The sequence below is a fragment of the Ambystoma mexicanum genome, chromosome 8 (assembly GCF_040938575.1).
Source record: "Ambystoma mexicanum isolate Mex_15411 chromosome 8, UKY_AmexF1_1, whole genome shotgun sequence".
NCBI lineage: Eukaryota > Metazoa > Chordata > Amphibia > Caudata > Ambystomatidae > Ambystoma > Ambystoma mexicanum.
In genome coordinates, this window is record NC_090929.1 from 500865386 (window position 1) to 500890210 (window position 24825).

Genomic DNA, 24825 nt, shown 5'->3' on the forward strand with positions numbered 1-24825 from the left:
TGGCAGGACACCTAAATTTGTCCTTCAGCCAGCTCCCGCGAGTGGGCGCGAATCGCCAGTCATCCAGGTACGGGTATACATGTATGCCCTGTATGTGTAGATGGGACACCAATCTCTCAAGACAGGGCCTTGAAATGGTAGTGCTGTCCCTGCACCACGAAATGTAGAAACTTTTGATGTGTCTTTTGAATGTGTACATGGAAGTAGGTGTCCTCCAGATCCAACGACGTCAAGAAGTCTCCTTTTTCCAGTTGGCCGAGCACGTGTTATTGGGACCTGAGGTATTTGGTCAGAAGTTGTAGGTCTAGGATGAGCCTCCAGCTCCCTGTCTTTCTGACTTGAGTGGGGGCCCCGATGTCTCAGCTTTCTTCGGCGCTGGCGCCCTGCAGGCTAGACTGTCCTCCGCTCCCGTAAGGCTGAGACCAGCCTCTATAAGCTTCCTGGGTTGTGGATCTGGAACGTTGATACAATGTGAAGAAGCCTTTTGAAGACCTGCTCCACTTTCCCATGGAGGAGTGAAAAGATGAGCGGCGCTGCTGGAGAGTTCCCAGAGAACAGGCCATCTCTGTATCCACATTGATTGCCTGAAGGGACTCGTCAACGACTTTCCCAAACAGGTTATCTCCATCGAAGGGCATGTCCAGCACCTTCGCTTGGACCTCCTGGCGGAATGTGTGGCCTTCATCCAGCCTTGGCAACAAAGGAAGACAATGTTCCCCATTTGTCAGAACCCTGTGTCGGCGACGTCTAATGCCACCGATGGCGTGATCAGACGCTACCTCCCCTTCCTGGAAGAGAGCAATTGACACCATCTTCTTGAACCCCAGAATAGGCCCCAGCTTGTACTACAACTCATTGTACCTGGCTAGGATCACCAGAGCGTTGACCGCCTTGATAGTGGACACTACAGTGCAAATCAACTTCTTACCCATGGCGTTCATCCCCTTCCCCCTCGCTGACTGGGGGGGGGGACGGAGGGCGGGTTGGCCGGCCGTTTCCTTGGGACCGCCGTATCTGGCGATGGCTGTGACCTCAGGCTCTTGGGTGTGGAGTCCGGTATCCAACATTTCTTCTCCAGCCTATCCCATTTGGCTGGAGCCGTGCAAGGGTTCTTCAGGAGGGCCAGGCCCTGTTCCCAAACATCATCCGCCATGGTAGTCTTCCTCTTGGTCTTGCACCTCTGGTAAAAAAACCCTACCTTCTTGGTTTCCTCGGGCACTAGCTGGAATAGCTCAGAGGCTCTTCAGATCATGGAGTGGAACAATCCCACCCCATCCAGTGGAGACCCCCTATATGGCACATCCAAATGTGGAGATTTGCCGTTCACTGCAACAATCTAGTCGTCATATCCGTCCCTGTACCAGTGTCTGGGTCTGCTGGGGGAGAAGGGACCAGACGTAGTGGCGGAGGATGAAATGTTGGCGTCAGATGACACTTCCTCTTTGCTAGAGGCTGGTCGTGGTACCCCAGGTACAGGGGACAGAGGCCTCCTGATCTAGATCAGACACCAAGATGTGCAGGGCCGACAGAATATCCAAAGAAATTTCCCTCGGCTGGGAAGGGTGAGTAGGAAAACTATGCCCTGTGCCCCCATCACCGTCTGCTTCAACATCCTTGTGGACCGTGCACAAGGACTCCAGGTCTTTGTTGTTCCGTGGACCAGACCTCCATAGCTGGGGCCACGGCCTGCGAGGGCTGTTTCGGGGCCTCCTCGCCCCCTCTGATTTTCATACCCTGAGGGTCTTGAACCGGGGCATGAGCCAGTTTCCCCCCTTCAGGTGTGCCAGCAGACTTTGCCAAATTCACTGCAGCGGTGTCGAGCCTTGAGGAAGGGACATCTGAGCTGCGGGGGCTACCTTCACAGGGTCAGCGCCCTTAGCGGTCGTGGTAGTAGCAGTCGCCAACGAGGTGTTAGCCTGTGCCGATTGGGCATGCTTGGGCTTTTAGGCATTCTCCGTCCGTGGCTTCTCGGATTTCTCACAAAGTTTAGCTAGGATAGATGGACTAGCTTTCTGAGGAGCTTGATTGCCAGCTGGCAATGGAGGCGGACGGTGATGGCGATCGCACCCCATCTTCCTTGGGACCCGCTTCTGCAGCGAACCTGGTGGACTTGGAATTGCAGTGCTTGGCCTCATCTTGGGCCCCCCACGGATGAGGCGCCCGCAAAGGACAAAAGACCGCTCCTCAGACCGGCCGATCCTGGGTGAGGCATGACCCTGCTTGGAGCATGGGTCAGAGGCCTTGGCGTTGAGCCACACTGCCAGTCTACTTTGCCTGTCCCTCGTGTTCTTAGAGAACCCGAGGCAAATTTCGCAGTCCACCTCCATGTGGTCCAGGTGCAGAGGCAGTGTCATCCACAAACAAGTTCCATAGCCCGCATTTGGTGCATGGCCTGAAGAGGGTCCTTCCCACCTTCTTCTCCATCATGGTTGGAGTACGAGAAGTAGGCCCAAGGACCTTCTACAATCTTTGACGATCTTTGCTCTTGAGGTGTGCTGAAATTTGCCAACAGATCCCCGCTGTCGAAAGATGGAGAAAAGAGCACACAGCCTTTAAAACAAAAGAGCAAGTTACTTACCAACTGTAACGTTCTTTCGATTGGATGTTCCTACCACGTATTCCTCATTTTAGATATTCGTATCCTCAGCTTTGCTGTTTTGGAAACAAAAACAAAAAATCCACCCCAGAGGGCGCTGTGCTCGATGTCATGGCGTTGATGTCCCTCGAGGGCTGCTGCAGAGTGTCAATGTCATCCGTAGTATAAATGGCTCAAGCCGTGCCAGTTGGCTTCAGTTTTTTTTATATCCTCAACTGAGGAGTTGATAAGGCGTACCCTAAGACCGTAAGCTCTCAAAGAACATTGAGTGTAAAATACGTAAACAGTACCGCTGGGTAGGTTGGGAGGGTCGATGAGGAATACGTGGGAGGAACACCCAATCGATAGAACGTTACAGTTGGTAACTTGTTCTTCGAATGGATTGTGTCCTCCCATGCATTTCTCATCTTAGATTCCCAAAGCAGTGAAAGATTTGGAGGAGGGAGTACCAGTTGACTCTACTCAAGGACCATATGTAGAACGGCCTTAGCAAAAAGACATCCTTAGGATGAGGTGGAATCTAAACAATAGTGTTTCACAAAAGTCTGCCTTGACTAGGTGGCCGCTGCACAAATATCTTGCACCGGGACACTCCTCTGAAGAGCCTTCGAAGTTGCCATGCCCCTAGTAAAATGAGCCCTTAGCCCATCTGGACGTTCTTTACCTGCCAGCCTGTAACATTCTCCAATTGCTAAAGTCATCCATCTGGATAAGGTCTGTTTAGTTACTGCCAGGCCCAATTTGTGGCCGTTATATCCAATGGAAAGTTGGTCACACTGCCGAAATTTTTCCAGTCTAGAAATGTAAAAGCTGAGTGCCCTTTTTGGGTCCAGCCTGTGGAGCAGCTCTTCTTCCTTACTTGTATGAGGGGGAAGAATAGAAAGATGGCTCGGATTTTTTGAGACAAGTGAAAGTCAGACTATTTTTGGTAGAAATGAAGGTTTGACTTGAAGTATAACTGTCTTTATGGAAGATGGTGTGAGGAGGCTTACAAGAGAGACTAACTCACTCACCTTGTGGTCTGAAGTAGGATTGTCTTCAAAGTGAGAAGCCTTAGTGCACAAGAATGCAAAGGCTTGAAAGGATGCATGCAAGGAATTTTACTACTAAATGTAGATTCCCAAACGGGGACTTGAAATGGACTGGAGGGTACACATTTGTGCAGCTTTTAAAGGATCTCACTATCAATGGAATTTTGAAGTAGGACACCAAGGTGCAGCTAGGTTATCCTTTTATTGTACCAATCTGCAGCCCCCCCCCATTGGCCAAATGTAATAGGAAAGAAAGTATCATAGGTGTACCACATAGGAATGTATCCACATTCTTATCCTTGCACCAGTAACTGAACTTGTTGCAACAGTGGTACAAGGATTTAGTTGCTGGCCTTGTGGCCGAAAGCAAAATCTCCATTACGTCGGCCAGGAGGTCCCAATCCTTGTCCCTCAGCTTCTCAGAAACTATGCCTGAAAGCTGAGTGTCTTGACCTCTGGATGGAGAACCTGACCTCCCTCTTGAAAGACAAGATCCTCTCTTAGTGGAAGACATATTGGAGGGCAGATGGACATGTACAGAAGGTCCAGGTACCACGTCCTCCTTGCCCAATCCGGGGCAATTAAAATCATGAGATTCCCGAACTTTCTCAACCTCCTATTCACATGAGGGACCACGGGTACTGGAGGAAACATGTATAGGAGTGGAAATTCCCAGTCCACTACGAACGCGTCCCCTAGAGCTCCTCTTGGAGGAAATTCCCTTGAGCAGTACAGTTTGTACTTCCTGTTGACACTAGTCGTGAACAGATCTACTTGTGGGGTTCCTGAAAGGGCGAAGATCTCTTGAAGGACTTCCTGATCTAGTTCCCACTCGTGGGATACTGTGATCTGCCTGCTCAGAGCGTCCGCCGCCGTGTTCTTCTCTCCAGCTAGGTGAATTGCTGACAGATTCCTTCTTGTATTGCCCAGAACCAGATCTGCATTGCCTCTGCACTGTGGTAGTGACCCTACACCACCTCTCGTTGCGGTAGTACATGGCCACTGTGCTGTCCGTCATTATCAGGACATTCTTTTGCTGTACAGAGGGCAGAAAGGCCTTCAGAGCTAGTCTGATTGCCCTCAGCACCAAAAGATTAATGTGTAGTTTGGACTCCGATGGCTAACGACCGCTGATAGTCGGATCGTTGGTGTGAGCTCCCCACCCTGCGAGTGAGGCGTCCGTCACTACCGTTATCTCCGGACATGGTTGCCAAAAAGATTCTCCCTTGAGAATATTGTCCTTGCAAGCCCACCATGGAAGATCTTGTGCCACCCTGGCCAGGACTTGGAAAAGATCCAACATTCCCCGAAAATTGGAACCATCGACTCCTGAGGGCCCATTGAAGGGATCTCATTCTCAATCTGACCACTGGCATCAGAAAAATGCAGGATGCCATGAGGCGAGCAAACCTAGAAAATCGAAGGCCGGCAGATGCTGGGCATTCTGGAACTTTGTTACCGTCTATAAAATGTGATAAGCTCTCACCTCGGGAGGTGAGGCTTTCCCTGAGGAAGTATCCAGGACTGCTCCGTTGAACTGGAGTCTTTGGAATGGTATCATTTGACTTCTTGTAATTGAGGGAGAAGCCCAGTCTGTAAGAAGTGGCAAGTCATTCTCAGATGTTCCTGGGCCTGTTCGGGTGAACGTGCTCTGATTAACCAATCGTCCAGGTAAGGGTAGACATGAATCCCCTCTCCCGAGACTCCCTGCCACTACCATAGAAAAAAACAAAGTTCCTATTGATAATAGAAACTCCCGTCCCCTGCACACCATATGGTATTGGAAATGAATTCCAAACAATGTTTTGATAATTTAAATAAGTAGATCATAGTATGTCACAAAATGAAAGATTTCTATTATAGCAACTATTTCAAAACAAAAATGTTTTTCATGTCACAATAAAATTGTGACCATAGTTAGTGATTTTCTAAACATACTCAAGGATACATTCAATCAAAATGATTTTTAATCTTGTAGGCGAAACTAAAAATAGGAGTTCAAGCCACTCAATCTCAATTTAAACTAATCTGGAGCTCTACAAGTTTCGAGAGTGAACCTCTTCTTCAGGAGCAATTAACAATATTTTAGACAAACATTTTCAACAGAAATTCTTTAAACAAAAGTTTTGTCAGTTCAAATAGGTGCTTTTTCCAAATCTTATCCAAACAATTTTTTCAACTGTATTATCTTGTATATCTTCAAAAGATCATTCAGTTGTGGGATTATGGAATCTTGTGGCACAGTTCAGAGATTCTGTGAAAATTGATATGTATTAGTGATTTAATCGGTCAAGAAGGTTCTGGTGTTAATCAAGTAAAGCGTTTAAATTATTCATACCTGTATGATATTGCGGCATATACTAGAGGGTCTCAGGTATGCAGACTCCTAATCATTCGGACAGTCGCACCCTATAAAAGGTAAGTATATCTATGTTTTAGATGTGTGTATCGATCACTTTAGATTACCGAACAGTATATATTTTACAATGTGTGTGTTTCAACTATTTATCGGTATAATGCACTCACCTAATCTGGAGTGCGTGCTATTTCACGATGTTAACGTTCTGCTTGTACCAGCGTTTGTTCTTTCTTTATGTATGGCACCATTCAATTCGGACTCGGGAGTCAATCGCCATTAATATTCGAATTTCTAAATAAATAATGTTGTGTGTCAATGTTTTAACAACGTCTAGTTCCTTTGTAGGTTATGCACGCAGAATAAGTGGGTCTTACCTCTGCTTCTCAATACATTCGCCGTCAGTACGTCTTTCCCAATTCTAGCGAGCGAAAAGCAATTCACTAATGCGTAGTTCCGTAAATAGTCATGTGATAATAATCACCTGACCACATGGAATTTTGGGAATCTTAGTGCCTCTATGCAAGTTCAAGTGAAGTGTTCGGATTACTGAAGAAGTGATACTATGTGTCTGTGTAATGAATTAATCATGCAGAATGAATGGGTCTCTACTTCTCAGCACATTCGCCATCAGTAGTACTTTCCCAATTCTAACAAACGAGAGGCAGTTCACTAGCAAGTATTACCTTGAGTATTCATGTAATATTAATCCCATGACCACATAGAATTCTGGGAATCGTAGTACGTCTATGTAGATTCAAGTAAAATGTTGTAAATTAGATTCAGATCCTCTTACCATTATTCCACAACCATAACATATTTCCGGTTATCATGATTAGATTCTTACTATTGTTACGATACATATATCAACATTATAAAATTTCGCAGAATTCCAAATTTCCATGTCCTAGCCACAATGTTATACTAGTTTCAATTGTTCAAGTCTGTACATGTTTTTTACAAAAACATACTCAAATAATACTCTTCATTCATGCCTCTAGGCTCTAGGGCATCCAACTTATGTATCCAAAACATCTCTTTGCGAGACAGTATTTGCTGCAAGTTACCCCTCTCGCTGGTCGTGTAATCGTCTCAAAGACCACAAACTTTAGTTGTGAAATTGTACGAGGGTGATCTCGAAAGTGTCTTGCGACTGGTGATTTTATGTTTCCAGTTCTAATGTTGGACTTGTGTTCAGATATACGGTCTTGCACTTGTCTCAATGTTTGACTAACATAGTACTTGCCGCATGGGCAAATTAGTACATATATCACACACTTGTTCTCAGAAGTCATGTAATGTTGCAAACTATTTTTTTGTCCTGTGTATGGATGTCTTATTGTTGGGCCTTTTCAGATCACTCGCTGCCACTACCACCATCAGCTTGGTGAAAATCCTCGGGTGGAGGTCAGCCCGAATGGCAGAACTCGAAACTGATAAGGAACTGCCAACCGCAAATCTCAGGTACTTCTGCTTGAGATGGAAAGGGTTACCATCTTGAACTTGTCCTTCCTGAGGAACTTGTTCAAGTCTCTCAAGTCGAAGATGGGTCTCAATCCTCCATCCTTTGGGATAAGAAAGTATGGGGAATACAAACCCTTGTTCCTCTCCGCTACAGGTACATGTTCTATTGCACCTTTCTCTAGCAGGGTTAACATTTCCTGCAACAGGAGCGGATCTGGAATTTTGACAGTTGCATCCCAGAGGATCGTCCTGAGGCCTTTCTGAAAAGGAAGGCAGTAACCTTGTGCCACTGTTTCCAGTGCCCAAGCATCTGAAGTAATGCCCCGCCATTCGTTCAGATGCGGAGATATCCTGCCTCCCACGGGGGGGTCTTGTGGGTCAAGACCTCAGGGGGGCATAGAGGGGCTTAGAGGGGGCTGCAGCAGCAGAGGGGACAGTTGCCACTGCTGGGGCTCATCTAGCACCATTTCCTCGTCCACCACGAGGAATTTCTCTTTGTCCTCTTTGACTAGCCTAGCCTCTTCCCGTTCCAAATGAGGAATAAAAATGAAAAGGACAACCCCTCCAGGAAGAGGAGCCTGAGTAGGAGTGTTGCTGAGGTTGATGTATGGAGGCACTAAGTGACTTTAATCCGCCTCAAGCTGTCAAATGGCATATTGCGAAGTCTGGCCTGCCCATCCGGTGCAAAGCCCGACTTTCTCAGCCACGCAAATCTGCGTAGCACTGTGCTAGAAGCAATGTGCGTGCTGTTGCCATCAGCAGTGTCCAGTCCTGACTGGAGGCATTCACCCATAGCCTCCTTTCCATCTTTTATAATCGCAAGGAAGCAGTCTCGTTCCTCGCTCTCAGGAATGTGTTCAGCTGCCGCACTAATACAATTCCACAGAGTGTATGTGAACCCTGCAGGGGTGCAAGCCACATTTGTTGATTTTAAAGCCATACTGCTCGAAGAAAATATCGAGAGACCAGGCATCAATTCTCTTATCCCTGTCTGGGGGAGTAGAGGGGTATGCAGATTGTCTGGTGAATGGAGCTGCTTGGACCACTAAGCTTTCAGGTGTAGGATGCTTAGTTAAATAGGCAGGGTCAGAGGATGAGGGTCTATTTTCTGGCAGAATTTGTTTACCGCCGGTCCATAATCTGGGGTTTCCCATGCGGCCATAACCTTCCTCTGAAATGCTGTGTGAAAAGGAATAACATCCTTTTGAGGACCTTGACTGAGAATGTCCGTCATGTCATCTTGTTCGTAGGTGGGTGAATTTGTTACACCCCATGAACACCACCCTATTCATAATATTTCTATATGCGGAGTCAGCATGATCAGCTGGGTCGAATTCCAATTCAGGTGATGTGTCTATATCACTAGCTGTTTGGTGACAGTCAGAGGTCGGACATTTTGGACTGAGGGTCAATTAGTTCCTCAGGAATATCCTTTGTACCATATCTCACCCCAAAAGGGGAAGTCTCCATCTCCGAGGATTGTTCTTCCTCTTAGAGGCCATAGACTTGAAAGGCTTTTCTTGGAACAGGGGGAATATTGTTACCCGTGGTTTGAGAGAGCATTGACCTTTGGTTTTGCCAATGGCGTCGATAATGGTGCCGGGATGAATGTTGTCCTCGACAAAGGCGTCGAAGTTGGCTTTGATAAAGTCGAAGGTGCTGTAGATCGAGGCGTCGTCGAGGAAGGCGCCGAATGAGCCTTCGACACTGGTGTCAAGTAAGTCGTCGACAAAGGCATTGAGGAAACCTTTGGCGCAGGTTTCGATGACGGTTTGGAACCTGACGCCATTTCGTCTGGTGTCGCCTTCGGTTTATGCACCGACTGGCCTGTCTTGCTCTTTTTATGAGGTATCCGAGAGGTTTCTCTTGACACCCTCGACTATTTCTTGCTGGATTTTGAGCATCTAGTCTGACCTTCATCTGTCATCCTTAGAATGAGCTGGGGCATGGTCTTCACGCGATATCTTTGAGGGGGTCGGGCTGCTTTCTCAAAGATTTGCATTATTGAGGCTCTAAAAGCCTCCCATTTTCTAGGGGAATCATGCTTAGATGGACAAGTGATAACCCCTGTATTAGAAGGTACAGAAGATCGATGACGCCTCTTCGAAAAACATTTTCTTGACCGACTCCTCGATCTGGACTTCATTGGCTTAAGCCGGGACTCTTCCCCAGACTCTGCAGAGCCTTTATTTTTCTTTGAAGAGGCCTTCGAAAATTCCTCCCCCGCCACCAATTTACCTAGTTGTTCCCTGAGAGGTTTACCAGTCATAGCTTTACAGGAATCGCAGTCGTCAACTTGATGGTCGTGCCCCAGGCAAAAGAGGCAAACTCGATGGGATCAGTTATGGACATTTTCTTCCCGGAATTCTGGCATTTTTTTAAGCCAATTTTAGGAGTAGAAGGATTAGATCAAGACGACATCTTGAAAGATTGAAGTGCCATTTTCACATACACAAAGCGAAAGCTTTTGGGGAAATGGAACTGAAGCCAGCGGGCGCGGCTCGAGCCATTTATACTAGGGATGACGTCGACACTCTACGGCAGCCCTCGAGGGACAGACACCATGATATCGAGCATAGCGCCCTCTGGTGTGGAATTTTTTGCCGAAGCAGCAAAGCGGACGATACGAATATCTAAGATGAGGAATACGTGGGAGGACACAATCCATTCGAAATAGAACTTTTTCCGTTGAAAACCATGAAAAAACATACAAATAGCTCGGAGAGCAAACTCGAAGACTCCCAACTGAAGCATGCAGTAAAACGCTCAAAACGGCTGCCAGAGGAGGGGCTTAGGGAGAGGATGTCATTGGATTGGGCAGTATGACCCAGAGAATAGTGATTGGTTTAGAGGCAAAATACAGTTCTAAAGTGAAAGTGCAACTCTTACCGAGGATTCCCAGCCTGACGTGGGAATATTCATGAGCATGTGAATCCATGGCAGACCTCATGCTGGAGAAAATAGCAGTGCCAAACATCACCAGTAATAGTGGGCTTTGGTTCCGGCCATTCAATTCATCTGTGCCCATATATTTAGCCATCAGGTGCCAAAGACGTATGATCTTTAATAGCGGATGCCTCGATCTTAATGCTTCCCATTTCCACCGGCCCCCATCGTCTAGCACCTTCAGATTAACAAGGTTCTTAGAAAAGCAAAGCAGCTCAATAATTTGATGTCCAAGCACTGCATGCCATTTTTCTGTTAAAGCTATTTTTTCTGCGTTAGTTCATCAGACGAGTATGGAATAAATCTGTCCCCTCAAAGAGGAAAACCAAGGCTTTTGTACTTTAAGTCTTATGAATTGGGGGTGGCGGGGTTAAAACCATGCCAACCATCGCATATCTGTGCTGAGACCAATAGTTCTCAATGCATGGACGACGCCATAATTTCTTGGAAAATAAACTTGCCCCAGAATGGCAGGACTAAAAAGCTGCCACATTTACTTGAGGGAGAAATTGTTGAAACTGCAATTTCATTCCATATCCGCTGGTAGGCAGCAGCAAGCATGGCATTTGCATTCAGCGATTTATCCTTAGACAAAGGATAATGATTGTCTCAAGACCCAAAGAAGATTTGGAGAACAATGTTGCAGCAGCCACCACAGAAGAATCTGGCTGTGGATTGGACGACAAACATGTCTTTTCAGACTGAAGCATACAGTATCTGGCTTTACCTTCTTACCGAGGGCCCAACTTGAATGAATTCTTCCACACATTCTTGTTCAGTAAGGACGTCCTATTGTATTTTAATGCTAGATTTATCGGGATGCTGCGTAAAGAATATCAGGTTGACGTAACCACTTATGGCAAATGAAGCCCTAAAAATTATTGCAATCCCTACATCTAGTAATGCAAGGCCTTAGGGGATAAGGGAGCATTCTCATCCACTTCAGTATCGGAGTGGATTGTCACCAGTCATGTAAAGGTCTAATTCCACTGGGTCAGGAACAACCAGAGAATGTGGTCCACTTGTTGAGAGATCACAGAAAACCCCAGTCTCCGGAGAAAGGAACTGGTGCACTAAGCTCTGAAGAATCACCTGCAGGACTGGTAGGAATTGTGAGGCGAAGCCCGAGGTGGGTGCATAGGTGGAGGAATAACCTGCTATTGAGGCAAAGATTAAGCTGGCCGATTAGGAACAAGATGTGAACTATACAAAAAAATGTTTAAACTCAGTTGGGATGACGGAGCTGAGCTGATGAGTTTTCAATTCAGAAGCTGCATATCAAGTCCAGTACCTGTGGCAGCAGACTGGGCACTGTGTAACTCAACTAAGAAGGTATGGGGCTAGAACAAGAAGGTTATAGGGGGCCAATAATTCTTGCAAAAGCATCCATGCTGACAGCTATACAGGCCATATGGTGAGGCTCTGAGCTACTTGAGGTGGCCTCAGAATAATGAGAGCCGCGAGGGAAGACTTTTCAGAAAAAGCCTCAGCTGTGTGTGTTTCAGAGACTGAGTTCTTGTGCTTAACCCAGTGTCTGGCTGCTATTTTGGTAACGCCCTGGTGCACTTAACTTGAGGAATGCAGTTTTAGGAGCACAGATGGCCACTGACTTCAAGGAAGGGAAGGGGGGGGGGGGCACTTGCTCAGCAGGGAGCTCTGTGCACGAGATCCAACAGGGCACTCCTGACAAGCACAGTTAAGTGCAAAACAACTTCACAAGACCAGGTGGAAGGAAGACTCAGCACACAAAGCCTGGTTTAAGGTTCCAGACAAACCGTAGTCACCCTTGAACTTGTGGATATGGTGACAGACCACTCTAGGCCTTCGACACATGTATCAGTACAAGCAGCTTGGGCTGATGCCGGGATGTGCAGAAGCTTGCTGCAACATGCCAGTGTCCCTTCTGCCATGCTGTCCCAGGAAGCAGTCACCAGAGCAGGGCGACTTTGGAAACAGAATGGTACTTCTTCAAAGATGGCTCAGCAGGACGCTTACAAATCTTCCCAAAGTCTTGTGTTCGGGAGGTGGCCCAGTAAAGCTTCCTGCACTAGACCCATGGTGAACACGTGTGACAAGATAAGCAGTAGGTCCAGCAGTGCTAGGGCACTAAACACTTGAGTAACAGGGTTTGAGTTGGCCCCCATGTAATATCTGCTGCCAGAAGTACATGTCGTGAAATAAGTTAGACCCAACCAAATAAATTAATGAATACAAAATAAAAAAGGGAGTAGTGTGGCCAGGAAACAAAAGTTGGAATAGAGGCATAAAAGCAATAAAAAGAAAAAAGAACCTACCAATTCTGCAAAGCATCCATCACCATCAAGGAGGAGAAAAGGGTTGTTGGTGTGTGGGGTCAGCAAGGCTAGCCAAACAGATTTAAAGGGGAGGTTTTCATTTTTGATGTGAAAAAGGTTCTTGTTTCAATCCACATAGAGGTCACACATTTAAGTGTAGGTTTTTATAAACTTTCACATTTATCTTTACTGTATACATATATGCGGTGCATGTGATTAAATCAGATGCAATCTGCATACTGTTAGAAATAATATTTTCCTTTTGCAGCTTGTGAATCTATTTTAAAGCGTGCCATTTCCTCCTTGCGGAGGATGTTTGACTGGGTCAGTGTTAGATATATTACCAAGTACTGCCTGCTCCACTTGTGAATCTGCTGATTTGTGGGCACATGCAAAAGTGTTGTGAAGGTATGCATCGAGGTCCAGGTTATGGCTTTGCACAGGATATTGATGGAATATTGGCTAAAAAAGGCAATTGTAGCCCCTCTTGCGCCAGTAGAATTTTATTGATGGCCCTTTGGCAGTTTGAAAGCTATCCATAAGAATTGCAAGGAAATGTTATTTTCTAGACCAAGCCTTTACTCTCCATATCAATGTGATTGATAAAGGCCACTAAAGAAAAGCCTGGTACTTGTAGAGATACGCTAATCCACAGATGTTAAGCCAGAAACCATGTCAAATATGTTGTCATATTTGATGTGTTGATCGCTGTATAATACATTGTTACTGTGTCCTGATGAGAAAAGGTTTCTCGAAATTGTGTGGCAACAGTAAGTACTTGGTAGGTTGCTGCTATTTCTAAGACTGATGTGCATGGTGTGGTTACTGTGTCCAGCCTCCCTATGCAGTTGTGAAAAACTGAGGTCATCTCCTTCAAGCCTGTGGAAAGTATATGTCAAGTGAGGGCTCGGGACTGCAATTTATGTCCCTAACCGTCTTTTCATTTGTTCAGTTCTCCTTGTTCTACCAATTGAGCGACTGCACAACTTTTGGTGTTCCAACCAACAACTACCTCATCCCACCCCCTTTACCTCGATCATTGTATGAGGAGACATTCCTCCACAGGTCTTCATTGTCTACCATTGGGTAGATACATGCCATCATATCTTACTGTTTATAACATTCTTCACTGACAAACACTGGCCTCTTGTAAAGGGGACAATTTCTACAAAGGGCTGTATATGCCACCCACTCTGAAAGGAAAAACCAATGCTGGATTGGATTCAAGCCCTACTCAAAGAATGCTCACTTATTTGCAATTAGACTGGATTGGCTCCCATTCACTGCAAACCCCAGATATTAGGATTGCTGTCATTAAGGTACGATATTGAGTGGCTGTGCGATCCTTTATCAGCCAGTCAACCAGCTTTGGGTATAGATACTGCCACCACAATAGCACCTTTGCAAATACCCTTGCTGCTGCTTGTCCAAATGCATGAACCGTTAACTGATAATGAAAAGTGCTCATCTTCAAATGTAGGTAACTTTGTTTTCGATATAGTCAACCAAAAACTTACCATTTTGATCTATATGTTGCGCATGTGGTTTTCTTACATCAGAGGTACGGCTTTCGGCAATGTAATCGTGCAAAGATTTTGATTCTTTCCAAAGCTTGGTTAGTCAAACAAGGTTTCCCACTCCAATGGCATGTCTATTATTTTGGCTTCAGTCTCTGGACAAAAACCTGCTGCCCTCGACCACGAGCATTATTTGCTAAAACCACGGGTAGCTTGTCTATCCACCGTTTCTGCAACATCCAAACTTGTCTGGAACATGTTTTAAGCTATTTGCCATTCTTTTGAGATCACGTGTGCATGATCTTCTGGAAGCAGCTTTATAAATCTTCATATGGAACCAGAAGTGCGGGAGAATTCTCAATTCTGATGTTATATGCAGCAGTAGTTGCAATCTGTCAGTACCCAGTGATTTCATCGCTGGAAATAAACAGTGCGGGAAGCAATATTTGTTAAAGTCATTATCCACCACTTGCACTAAATATTTCAGGACTGGAGTTTGTTTATATAATTGTACCAGTCGTAAATTATGTTGGGAAGAGTGTCAGTGGGTTAAAAAATATAGATTGTTTCCCCCTCGATGTGGATTTCCAATGATGAAATCACAACCACATTTGCACTGCCAGGACCTAGGACCGACCAGAAGAGCGTCTTCTCCTTTCAGGGTTCTCCGCCAATTTAAGATTTATCCGTGCATCTTGAAAGTATATATCAGTTGATCAGGTTTAGTCTGAGAATGTACTCAGACGCGTCTTCTATTATATAAAAAAGTCGTCTGCTTTCTTAGCCTAAGTGCCTTCTGGGATCTGTGGCACAGAATTTAAGATTACTCCATTTAAAGTTTTGGCTATTAAGCAAGCGCCTAAGCTGAAACTATGGATTTGGAGTAAAGCTAGGTGGCAGAGGACATGCGAGCTTGTGGGTGTTTCGTTATTTACCCACCTGTTGGCCATGCTAATCTTTATGGCCATTCCCACTCACTAACTGCCCCTTCCGAAACCATCTCATGGGATGTCGGGCCATCAAGCAGTAACATCAAACTTTAGCCAGTGGTGTTTCCAAGCAGTCTGCGGAAAGTGTCTCATTTGCAGCTGCAAATGTTCTACTCGTGGAAAGAAAATGTCAACTGTGTGCGACTTCAGTGACTTGATTTAGATGTGTTCCTTACACAGAAATCCTGTTAAAAACAAAACCTTGACAAGCCAAAAAGTGGGTATTAGGGATGCATTCCCTTGCCTACCCAAAAGCAAAATCCTGGCGTTGCCAAGGCTTGGTTTTTGTGCCTACACTGTTTTTTTCCTGCACTCTTTGTTACCTTACAACAACTTGTGTCATTACAGACTTAGAGTTTTGTGTGGAGTGTACTGGTACAAGAACTGCGTGCAACACCTCCAGTGAGACCTGTGGCTTCACAGAAAGGGTATCCATTACCCAGACCTTGGGAGAAAAAGTCGGGCTACTTCTGGTGGCTCCAACGCCATTTCAGCCTTTAACTTCTCCATCCACCTCGGCGAGTTGTGAAGACACAGATTTGGATCCAGCAGCCTCGACTGCACAGGTGGCAGCGCTATTATCACACATTGATATAAACTTTCTACATATTTCGCATTTGCGGTCTTAGTCCCCCAACAACATGAGTTGCAAACCCCATCGCTATCTAGAAACGTAAACATGCAATTAGAGGATCGACAAAACGTTCGGCCAGTACATGTAAACATTTAAATTATCAAAAATATGTTCATATGATGTATGCTGTAGCCCAGTCACCAAAAAGTGGGGATTACTGTGTCAAAAGCCTTAAAGTCTTTGGTTCCTCCTCTCTGAAACAGACAGTGGAAATACATATATTAATAAATAAGCAATCTGGTCATGGCAGAGCACTGATGGGAGCAAATACAGACACCTACACCAAAGTTGGATAAAACGTGTAACATTCTAGGCAAGACACTAGATGGAAGACTATGCAAATCATGCGAATCTAAGGAGCTGAAAAATCATTCACTGTAAACGGGAGTGGTTGGAGCTCCGTGATTTCCCATGTAATTCGGGACAAAAATATGCTGTTTCCACTTAACAGGTTAAATGGAAGCTTTCGTACAGGCCACAAGGGGCAACAACGTGTCATGTCATTTATCTGTGGCTTTAGGTCTGGCTCTGATCCTTTCCACTCACTTTTTAACACCTGCACACACAACATCCAATTAATTACAATATTGCACTATCACTTGGATAGGAAAATTGTGGTCCTTCCTGGAATGTAGTTAAAGTACTTTCATAGATAAGAAAATAGAGTTTCCATACCTGTGCCAGAGTGGCATCAGCACAAACTTTCCTGGCATCCTGAAAGAAAAGCGAGAGTTAGGGACGTGCACTTCATATCAAAACCGCATTAATGAAATAATGTCTCATTAACTTAAACTTTTAATTATTAAGGGCAGCAGAGTTCAAAAACAAGCCTTGTTGGTTTCAGAAAATCTGAAGGGGTGTGAAAACGGTTAGTGTACGCGAGCTCTGGGACGTCAGATTAGATTGGATCAGCTCATTCAAGAGTTCTCCGTGCCCCCCACCTACTGTTCTGCTAGGAATATACAGTATGCAATTACAGATGTGCTGTTCCTGCTGATCATTTTACAAAGACCCTGGATTAGGCGTCCACTGCGGCATAACTAAAGCAAAAACCTGATATGCCAATGAGTGGAAGACATGAGGAACACGAAGAGCGCAACAGGGAAAAGTGTCAACGAAAATTAAGATGGCATTGAGGCAGATATATTGTGCTCCTCTTAAAATCCCCTCAGTGCCATTTTGCTTCATCAGCCGGTTCCCTCGGGGTGACATTTGTCTATGTGAGGAGTTGCAATCACCACATGCAGCTGTGTAATATGATTTAAAGCCAAAAAACTCTGCAAGAAGCACTGACAAGGGGCTTGTGTGTCACCACTTTAGCAAATTGAGAATTACAAACTGAACAAGAAAATATGAATCATTGACCTAGGAGACCCTGCCATCAGCTCCAAGTCCTATCTTCCACATATATGTGCCACAAGCAACACACAAAGAACAGCAAAGGAAACAAGGTTCTCTTATGGGACAGCTGACCACATTCCACACATGCATTTTCCACCAGTCAAACCCAGCTGTTCGTCCTGGACAGTTGCACCTATAGGTTAGAGTGAAAAGCTGCTCAATTGGCTAACGGTGGGATTTAAGACTACCAGTAGAAGAGCCTCACAGTGCATCAGGTTAGTTACACAAAGCAACTTATCGTGGTAATGCATTTGGAATTCATCCCTCCAGAGTTAAGCCAGCTTTAAGACAACTTAGAATATCCGTGCTAAACCAGATCCCACATTTAGCTCCCATTTCGAGGTGGAAAGTTTGCACTTATTGTGAGGCAAAAGCATTTGCTTGGGAGGCTGAGTAGCAGCAAATGCCATATCGAGGGACACATCTTGAAAGGGTCTTAAACCATGTATCTATTCATTCAATGTGGATGGTGAAATCATGCATTCCCGTGCTACTCCCAGTAAGTCTCCACCTGAACCACGCCAAGGGAAGAGGGAATAGGTCCCTTACGTTTTCAAGTTTTATCTGAACAAGCTAGGACAAAAGGCATCAATTATATATCCAGCAGATACCATTCACCACATACATGCATACATGCAGCCATGCATGTGTAACAGCCAATTCTGCCATTTGTTGCAAAAATAAAATTGGATTAACTGTTGAACCTAAAGTAATATTCCAAGATGGATGCCTCATTTGCACACGAGTTCTTATTGTAAACTAGTCTTGCGATTTTATGGGCGTTAACACTCGTCTTCTCAGCCTCATGTCAGGCATCACTTGCAAAAAGAAAATAAGTAGCTGATCTAAGTGGGCTCCAGCAGAAAGCAGAGTATGACCCAATAAAAAGGCAATCTGAATGCCACAGAGGGGTGCGCATGTTCGTTCAGCTACCCCTGTGTTGATGCGGCCTGTTCTACTAACGGGAACCCCTCCAATGACTACTTGTCCAGCAAAAAATTCCCCAGCAGGACGTACGCCAGAGGGATTCACAGGCACACCTCCAATGGGCCATCTGTCATGCTCCCCCACCACCTCGGCTCTCCAGCAGGCAACTTCCACAACGAAGTACTGGTGTAATAGGATTACTGAACCTGCCCACTCTGCTCATATTGTAATTCGGGTTGCATATGCGTTTGAAGGCAATACTTGGCGTTTTGAGATTTCTGCACGATACGCTGGTGATGGCTGTGTAACCATCAAACCTAAAGGTTTAACACTTTCTAACAAAAGGGAATGCCAAACTCTCATGGTTATAGCTGTGGTAGACCAGTAAGACTAACTCCAGGAGGAAGGGGGCTGGTAGTCAACAAAAGAAAAACCCCTACATTGGAGACAAAAAAAGTTATACAAGTATGCATACAATCTGACGTAAAATAAATACTATACGTTTAACCTAACAGCAAAACACACAACACAGTGCATGTATAATAACAGTTGTGGTCAGTTAAGACCAAACCCACTTCTAAACTACTTGTGTTGTCCAATTTCTCGCAGTAAACACATTAGATATAAGTGGTGGGTAGAAATGGGGGACCCAAGACAATTAAAAACAGTGTAGTCGCGAGCAGGTCATCTTGTACCAACACTAAACAGTCACAGGAATTCCTAAACCTCTAGGACACAGTATTCGTATCACAAACGCACACATTATACATAACACTTACACGTTAGGAACGAGTTACATATTATACAACACCAGGTCAGAGGCAACAAAAAGTCAAAAACCACTTCAGCTTGTAGCACAAACCCATTACACTCAAATAGGTACAGTAATACTGTGCATTACATTGCAGCCATGATTCTTTCATAAGCAGGAGTGTAATGAAAAGCTTTAAGAACACAAAATTAGAGGTACTTCCTAAAGTTCTAGTCTTTGGCCTAAAACTCCACGGAGCCAATAGGGACTTCGGAAAAATGTCTATAGATCGATAAATAGATCCAATCGCTTTAGGAGAGTTTTAGAAAAGTTCACAAGGTCCCCATAGGAATGAATGAGAATGTACGCAGGGACGGAAAACAAACGTTAGTTTTAGCCGACAGGTACACAGAAGACAAAACTGACCCGAGGGGACACCAGAGGAGACCCTCTCGACGAGCACCAGTGCCAGGTTTGAGTCCCAGGAAGACCCAGCACAGCAAGACTCTGGACAATGTATGCAAGTCCATTGCAACATGGAGAAGGTGCCTTCAGAAACCTTCAACCAAGGGGACCCCCCCCCCCGTGGTTAAATATCAAGTAACTTTGTCCTGGATCGGTGGGTTAAGTGCTCACAGCAGAGTTTACCGAAAATCTGGATCAGGTAGAGCAAAACATCCTGCTATTTTACAGGTGCAATTTATTTTATCAGGCCACCCAGGGACTATTCTTTGATGGACAACCCAGCCAGCACTATAAAAAAAATGAGTTATTCCTTGGTGTGGCACCCCCTCTTACCCACCAACCAGAAGTGCAAGAAATGGCGAAGATGGATCCAAGAGGACAAAACCCTGCCAAGTAGCTTCTAGCAACTAAGGACAAAGAGGGGCAGGACGCCAGCGAAAATGGTCCAGGATTGCCCAAATCCCCATAGGCAGGTTATTGGTCTCTCAATACCCTTCTGGATGACAGAAGCTTCCAACACAAGGGCGGGTGCCCCAGGCTTTAAAAGAGGAAAGTCAGTAAACAGCCCAGAGAAAGTCCCACCTTGCAATTTTCAGCAAATGAGGACAAACAGGGGAAGGAAGAGGATAACCAATGAAGGATGTCCAGCAGCCAAAAATGTACCCCTGAGCCAAGGTTATAATAGACCAGCCCAATTCCACATTTGGATAGCTAGGTTCACCAGAGGAGGAGACCTAGTGCCCCACTGTTGATGTACACTACATTGTCAGTGCAAATTCTAACCACAATGTTGCCGATAGAGATTTGAAAAGCCTTGAGCGCCAGAAAAAAACGGCCAGGAGCTCTAGGTTGAAATCGGACAACCTGGCTTGGGGCGTCCACAAATCATACACCTCAAAGTGTCGTAGTGTCGCTCCCCACCCCAGAAGTGAGGAGTCTGTAGTAACCATTACCTGTGGGCAAGGCACCTGGAAGTAGGTCCCCACTGAAAGGTTGTTGGCGGACAACCACCATTGAAGATCCACTGTCGTGCAGGATGGGAACTGAATCATCTTGGAGTCCGGATCCGTACCATAGGACCAGCAGCTCTGACGTGGAAGCGGTAGAGCTAACGGGCAAGAGGCCAGGGGGGGGCAGGTGTCTCTGGAACCACCAGGGCGACATGTTGGAGGATTGCAGGAAGAGCCAGCATGTGCTATAAAGGTCTGCAATCCAGTCCTCTGTCTGGAACACTCTGGTACCAACAATATCCCAGCAGAAACCCAGAAAGATCCGATCGTGAGCAACCATCAGGCAATATCCACCAGTTCACAGACAGCCCAAGACGGAACAGGCACTGAAGGAGAGCAGATTGGCCGTTGCAGGTTGTGGGCAAGGACTGTGCAGGAGCCAATCATCCAAGTATGGATATACATGAACGCCCTGCAGTCTGAGGAATGCTGCAATGACTGCCATCTTCGCAAAGACACGTGCTGCCGAGCTGAAACCAAAGGGTAGCACTCGAAGTGTTCCGATCCCACGGAGAACGGCAGGTATTTTTGATGCGGGCATCCTGAAGGTCTACCACACTGAGCCAATCGCTCTTCCTGAGAGAGGACTTTACCTGGCTTGGCGTAATCATCTTTACTTTCTCTTTGGGTAGAGATTGAAATTGGAGGTCAAACAGTGTGCAGTCCAGCCTGGTTGAGTTTGGGCACTGTAAACAGACTGAGGTAATAGCCCACCCCTTGCTCACGCAAGGAAGCAGGCTCCACTGCTCAGGTCTAGAAGTTTCTGGGGGGGGGGTCAAGCGAAAGCTCATCTGGGTGGCTGAAAACCCATTGGTCTTCTGTGATAGTCTGCCATGCCTCCAGATGAGATGAAATTCGTCCTCCCACGGAGTGTCGTGCGACCAATGAAAAACATTTAGATGTTTTATCGGCAGGGAGACCACCCGTAGAGCTGTTGACAAAGAGAAAAACTGGCCTCCTTGCAGCGAGGGCCACAGTGGGGAGCATCTGCCCGGCACGCACGGCAGTCCTAAAACCATCTGAAACCAGAGAAGGACCTTGTTTGAGACCCCGACCTGAGTACAAGCTGCCTTAGCAGGGGTTTCGGCAAGGACCGACAATGACTTTGCAGTTTGCGTGCTTGCCTTGGTTTTGGGGAGTTCATCAGTGGAGGAGTGGAATAGTTCCTCATCTTCGAAGGGAAGATCAAGTACTTTGTCCTGAACCTCCTCAGAGAACTTCGTAGCATGCAGCCACGCTTGGCTGGAGAGGTCTACTAAAACATTAGGCCCTCAGCGGAAGTGTCAACATGATGGGCCGCAGCTTCCAGCAGGTCCTGCGCCAGAACTCTCATTGGATAAGCCGCCCTTCAATTTGTCGAGCTTGTCGAGAGGAATACATTCCTGAAACTCAGCAAGCTCCTTCCACAGCTTGACATGAATGAGTTCTGTGTTAGCATGACTCAGCTGAAGAGCTACATTGAAAAATACAGTAACTCATCGTAGTGCCCATCTTACTCCTAGTCCATAATCCACTTTCCTCCATACTTGTGGGACATTCCGTCCTTCGGGACAGGACCAGCGCACTTTTGTCAAAAAGCATTAAAAAAAATATGTCCTTTTATTTTTCCAGGGGGCCACAGCACATGGCTGTAACCCCCACCCTCCTGAGCTCTGCCCTGAGCATCGCGCTTTGGTCCTTTTCTATCGCCAGTTCTGAGACCATTTAAGGAATTATAGAGGATATTTTTTTTTTAGAGGGGACGGTGGGCGGCCGTATGGAGGAAAGGGGACTAGGAGTAGGGGAGTCACAACAGTGAATAACTGTTATACTCCTACATCCTGTCCCCTTTCCTCCATACTTGTGGGAGATTCCCAAGCACAACCATAGGAAGGGTCAATGGAAAATCCATTCAATGAAATAAGTTTTTGAGGACCACCTGGCCAAATTGGGCATCAGCCCTGGAGCTCAGGTCTAAGCAGTAATGCTTGTAGAAAGCGGATGGGGAGGCCCACGTAGCCGCCTAGGTGATGGACTTCCAAGGAACATACTCTTGGAAGGCAACAGCAGCCGCTTTGCCATGGACTAGACGAGCATGCATGCCCTTGGGTGGTTGGAGGACCTGGATCTTCTAAGCCTCTGAAATGCATGAGGCAAACAAACGAGAAATGGATGTGTTGGAAGCTGGTTTCCCAATAGTGTCACCGAACGCAACATTGAGGAGCTTCTGAGTTCACCCGTTCTATCGAGGTAAAACTTGAGGGCTTGCCTGATGTCCAAATTGTGTAGAACTCTCGGCATCAGATGCCAGGTTCGGTAAGAAGACTGGTAAGGAGATAGAATGGTTCAAATGAAAGTCAGTAACCACATTAGGAAGGAAAGAAGGATGAGTGCGAAGCACAGCCTTAATCCTTGTGTAAAGGGAGGAACGCATGTTCTACAGAAAGCGCTTGGAGTTCGCTTACTCGCCTTGCGGATGTTATGATTACCAGAAAAGCAACCTTCCAAGAAAGGTTGCCAAGAACAGTAGTAGCAATGGGTTCAAACGGCTTATGGCAGAGCGGTGAGCACCACATTTAAATCCCATTTGGGATGAGGGGTGCGTACCGGCGGGAAGAGATGAGTCCTGCAAAATGCCTTTTGATGACTGGATTAGTTAATGAGAAGGAACAGCTGTCCGCGGACAGGTAGGCCACAATGGTGGATAAATAAGTTCCGCAAGACAGAACATGAATGCCAGAAGCTGCCAGGTGAGAGACAAAGGATAGAATGGGTGTCAACCGTAGCATGCCCGGGGTCGAGCTGTTTAGCTAAACACCAGTGGAAAAAAAACGGAGCCATTTGCTCCTATATTGGGCCATTGTAGAAGGCCTCCTGGCCGCTTCGATAATGCATATTGTCCTCGGACAGATTAAACTGGCCTATGGATTTGAACTCTGGCCCAAGGCTACCAAGCTGAAAGATCGAGGGGAGGGGTGCCACAGCCAGTGGAGTACCTTTGCTGAAAAAGTTGGGTTGGAGTTCGGGGGACATGACATCTGAAGAAAATGTGACCCAGACAAATGAATGGGGACACAATGGTGTGCCATGAAGGTTGGGGGGGACAAACCCCTGCCCCCCCCCTAAAATTACGCCCATGGCCACAGATGGTGATCGCTCTGGTGAAGGTCAGGTATCAGCAGAAAACTGATCGGGGAAGAAGCAACAGATGCTGAAGTTCCGAAAACAAGTATCTGGCTGGCTACCAAGGAGCTAATAACAGGAGAGTGCAGTTCGATGCAGCCCTGAGCTTGCAGAGTGACCGATTAATCAATGGCAAAGGAGGGAAGGCATAAGGCTTTATGTTGTCCCACGGAATCTCGAGTGAGTCTCCTAGGGAGGACACTCCGTGCCTGTCCCTGGATGCACAAAGAGGAAGTTTCCTGTTTGTAGAAATTGCAACGAGGTCCACCTCTGGAGTGCTCCATTGGTGGAAAATGTTGGAGGACATCACTGCTCATTTCCCACTCGTAACTGGCTGCAGACTGAGTGAGTCTGCAGTTACATTGATGTGACCCGGGATGTGCACAGCCTGGAGCCAGACTTTGTGCTGAATGGCCCAGTCCCAAATTTGTATGGTCAGGTCCACAACGAGAGGCGACTTGGTGCAGCCCCCCTGCTTGTTGATATAAAACATTGCCACAGAATTGTCTGTGCGAATACGGACTACCCTGTTGGTGATAGACAGTTGAAAACCCTTGAGCACCAGGAACACAGCCAGGAGTTCCAGGTAAATTATATGACAGTGCCTGCCTTGAGAGGTCCACAGGTCGAATACTTAGAGGTGTTGCAACGTCGTTCCCCACACCAGAAGGGCGGAGTCCATGATAACAGTCACTTGTGGGCAGGGCTTCTGAAAGGAGGCCCTCACTGAAAGGTTGTTGGTCGAGGACCACGATTGTAGATCCACTGTCATGCAGTATGGAACTGGAATATTGTTGGAATCCGGATCAGATGCCAGAGACCAGCAGTTCCGAAGAGCTAGCTGAGTGCTCCTCATCTTTAGACATGCAAGAGGTAGAGCTAGCACGCAAGAGGCCATAAGACCCTGAAGTCTTTGGAACCACCAGGCCGTTACGTGCAAGGACTGGAGGAAAAGCCGACACATGGTCGACAGGATTTCAGACCTATCCGCTGTAACACCTTGGTACTGACTGGATTCCAACAGAAACCCAGGAAAATCTGAAGAATGAAGATTGATCAAGGCCGTCTGTGGGCAAGGACTGCGCAGGAGCCAATTGTTCAAGTATGGATATACATGGATCCACTGCAGTCTGAGGAAAGCTGCGATGACAGACATCTTCGTAAAGACATGCAGTGCCGAGCTGAGCCCAAAAGTGAATACATGAAACAAAGTGTTAAGCACCAACGGAGAACCACAGATATTTCCAATGCAGGCTCCAAGTCAGAATGCGCATGTATGCAT

At 46.2% G+C, this 24825-nt stretch overlaps 1 protein-coding gene across 3 annotated transcripts in view; it reads right to left on the reverse strand.

Moving 5' to 3' along the window:
• The window catches only part of GNB1 (G protein subunit beta 1), an 805062-nt gene that overhangs the window by 503401 nt on the left and 276836 nt on the right, over positions 1 to 24825 (reverse strand). For all 3 annotated transcript variants that reach the window (XM_069610167.1, XM_069610168.1, XM_069610166.1), the window contains exon 3: positions 16503 to 16541. In XM_069610167.1, the coding sequence (XP_069466268.1) occupies positions 16503 to 16541 (39 nt within the window). The remainder of the gene's footprint in view (positions 1 to 16502; positions 16542 to 24825) is intronic.